This window comes from Mus caroli, chromosome 7, assembly GCF_900094665.2.
Source record: "Mus caroli chromosome 7, CAROLI_EIJ_v1.1, whole genome shotgun sequence".
Taxonomy (NCBI): domain Eukaryota; kingdom Metazoa; phylum Chordata; class Mammalia; order Rodentia; family Muridae; genus Mus; species Mus caroli.
The window spans coordinates 2,940,998-2,942,910 of record NC_034576.1 but is presented as its reverse complement, the minus strand read 5'-3'; the positions used below and the strand labels follow the sequence as shown (position 1 = coordinate 2,942,910).

General features: G+C 48.3%; 1 protein-coding gene across 1 annotated transcript in view; it reads right to left on the bottom strand.

The window, feature by feature from the left end:
- The window catches only part of Eddm13 (epididymal protein 13), a 28,150-nt gene that overhangs the window by 12,656 nt on the left and 13,581 nt on the right, over positions 1–1,913 (bottom strand). The window contains exons 4-5 of the mRNA XM_029479248.1: positions 1,407–1,463; positions 888–909 (exon numbers count right to left, since the gene is read on the bottom strand). Of these exons, the coding sequence (XP_029335108.1) occupies positions 888–909; positions 1,407–1,463 (79 nt within the window). The remainder of the gene's footprint in view (positions 1–887; positions 910–1,406; positions 1,464–1,913) is intronic.

The following is a 1,913-nucleotide window of genomic DNA, read 5'->3' as shown; positions in this document are numbered from 1 at the left end:
TTCATCCCCTATAGTGTACAACCCTATCTGGACAGAGTTCCTTCATCCCCTGTTCTCCAGTGTACAACCCTATCTGGACAGAGTTCCTTCATCCCCTGTTCTCCAGTGTACAACCCTATCTGGACAGAGTCCCTTCATCCCCTGTTCTCCAGTGTACAACCCTATCTGGACAGAGTCCCCCCAAACTACTTCTAGTTTCCCTCTGTGTAACTTGCAAATTACTTGCTCTAACAAAGTTTCTTGTGGTACTGGGGATTCAATAAAGGATCTTATACAGCACTCTATTGCTGAGTTATACCCCCATCCCCTCACTGGGGGATTCTAGGCAGAGGGTCTATCATTGAGCCACGCCCAAACCCCTCACTGGTGACTCCCAGGCAGTTGCTCTACCATTGAGCTATACCCTCTTTTTACTTTTTATTTTGAGACAGTTGAGTTCATGGGTACTCTGGGCAGCTTAGTAAGAACTCGTTTGAAAATAGAAAGTGAAAAGCCAGGCGATCATGGCACATGCCTCTTTATTATGCCTTTAATCCCAGCACTAGGGAGGCAAGAGGCAGGTGAACCTCTGTGAGTTCGAAGCCAGCCTGGTCTATAGAACTGCTTCTGGGACAGCCAAGGATACACAGAGAAACCCTGTCTCGAAAAACAAGGACAAAAACACCACCACCGGCCCCCCCCCCCGAAAAAAAAAGAATAAAGAAAAAGAAAAGAAAGAAAATAGGAAGTTAAAAAAAATGTATCAGTACAGCGTGTGTTGGAATACCCCAAGGAGGACCTGGGGGTGTGGCTCAGTGGTAGAGCCCCTGCCTAGCACACAGGTTCTGAGTTCAACCCCTGGCAAAATGGGGGTACGGAGAGTTGGGAGTCATAAGATTTCACGGTACTTACTTTCTTCTTCTGACTTGTCTGGAAGGAAGAATCAATGCAGCCATGTTCAACATGGGTGCAGAGAGGGAGAGAGAAGTGTGGGAGGGAAAGTGGGGGTGGGAGTGGAAGGGAGAGCGAGAGCAGGAGACAAAAGTGGGGTGAGGGGGGAGGAAGAGAGAGAGATTGATTAATAGTTTTGCCACCAGATAAGCATCCCTGACCAGACAGAGACAAGAGATGAGGATGCTATTGAAAGCAGGCAACCCAAGTCTCTCTCAATTTACAGGACAGGACAGGGACTCGAGTCTGCAACCATTCTCTCTAAAATAAATATTTATGAAGCACTACTGTATCCTGGGCATAAGCAAGGTTTGGGTGAGACAATATCTACCCCCAGTAAACAATAACCATGGTTTTCCAGGAGCTTGCAGGGGAGGGGGACCAAACGCCTCATGAAGTGCGACAGAGGTGGGAGTAGTGTGCTGGTCGACCTGCAGGGTGTGGCAGGAACTTTTAAAGGGATGCTGGTTGCTGACCTGGAGTGGTTACCAGGGGAGGCGTCTTGGAGGAGGATATGATGTTTTGCCTGAAACCTGAAAGATGAGCAGGGATTAGCTGAGTGGAAAGATCTTGGAAGGGGAAAAGAAAAATTATCCCAGACATGGGGATATGGTCCTACCAGGAAAGAACTCAGCTGTAGAAGGGCTGAGAGACATGATTATGGCTGGATGAGGCGAAGACGTGTGGGTACTATTCTAAGAGCAAGTAAGGTGTTGCTAAACAAACAGGACCTGTATCCAAATCTTGGCTCATTCACCTCCTGGTGCGTGAGCCTCTTCCTACATTTCCTCATAAAAAGGAAGGTTCGGAGAGATGGCTCAGCAGACAAGAGCACTCATTGGCTGCTTCTGAAGTTCTGATTCCCAGCACCCACAGGGAGGCTCACAACTTCCTGTTCCAGGGAATCTGATGCCCTCTTCTGGACCCTATGAGCACTGCATGCACATGGTTCACAGGCATTCAAGCAGGCAAAACACCCATAC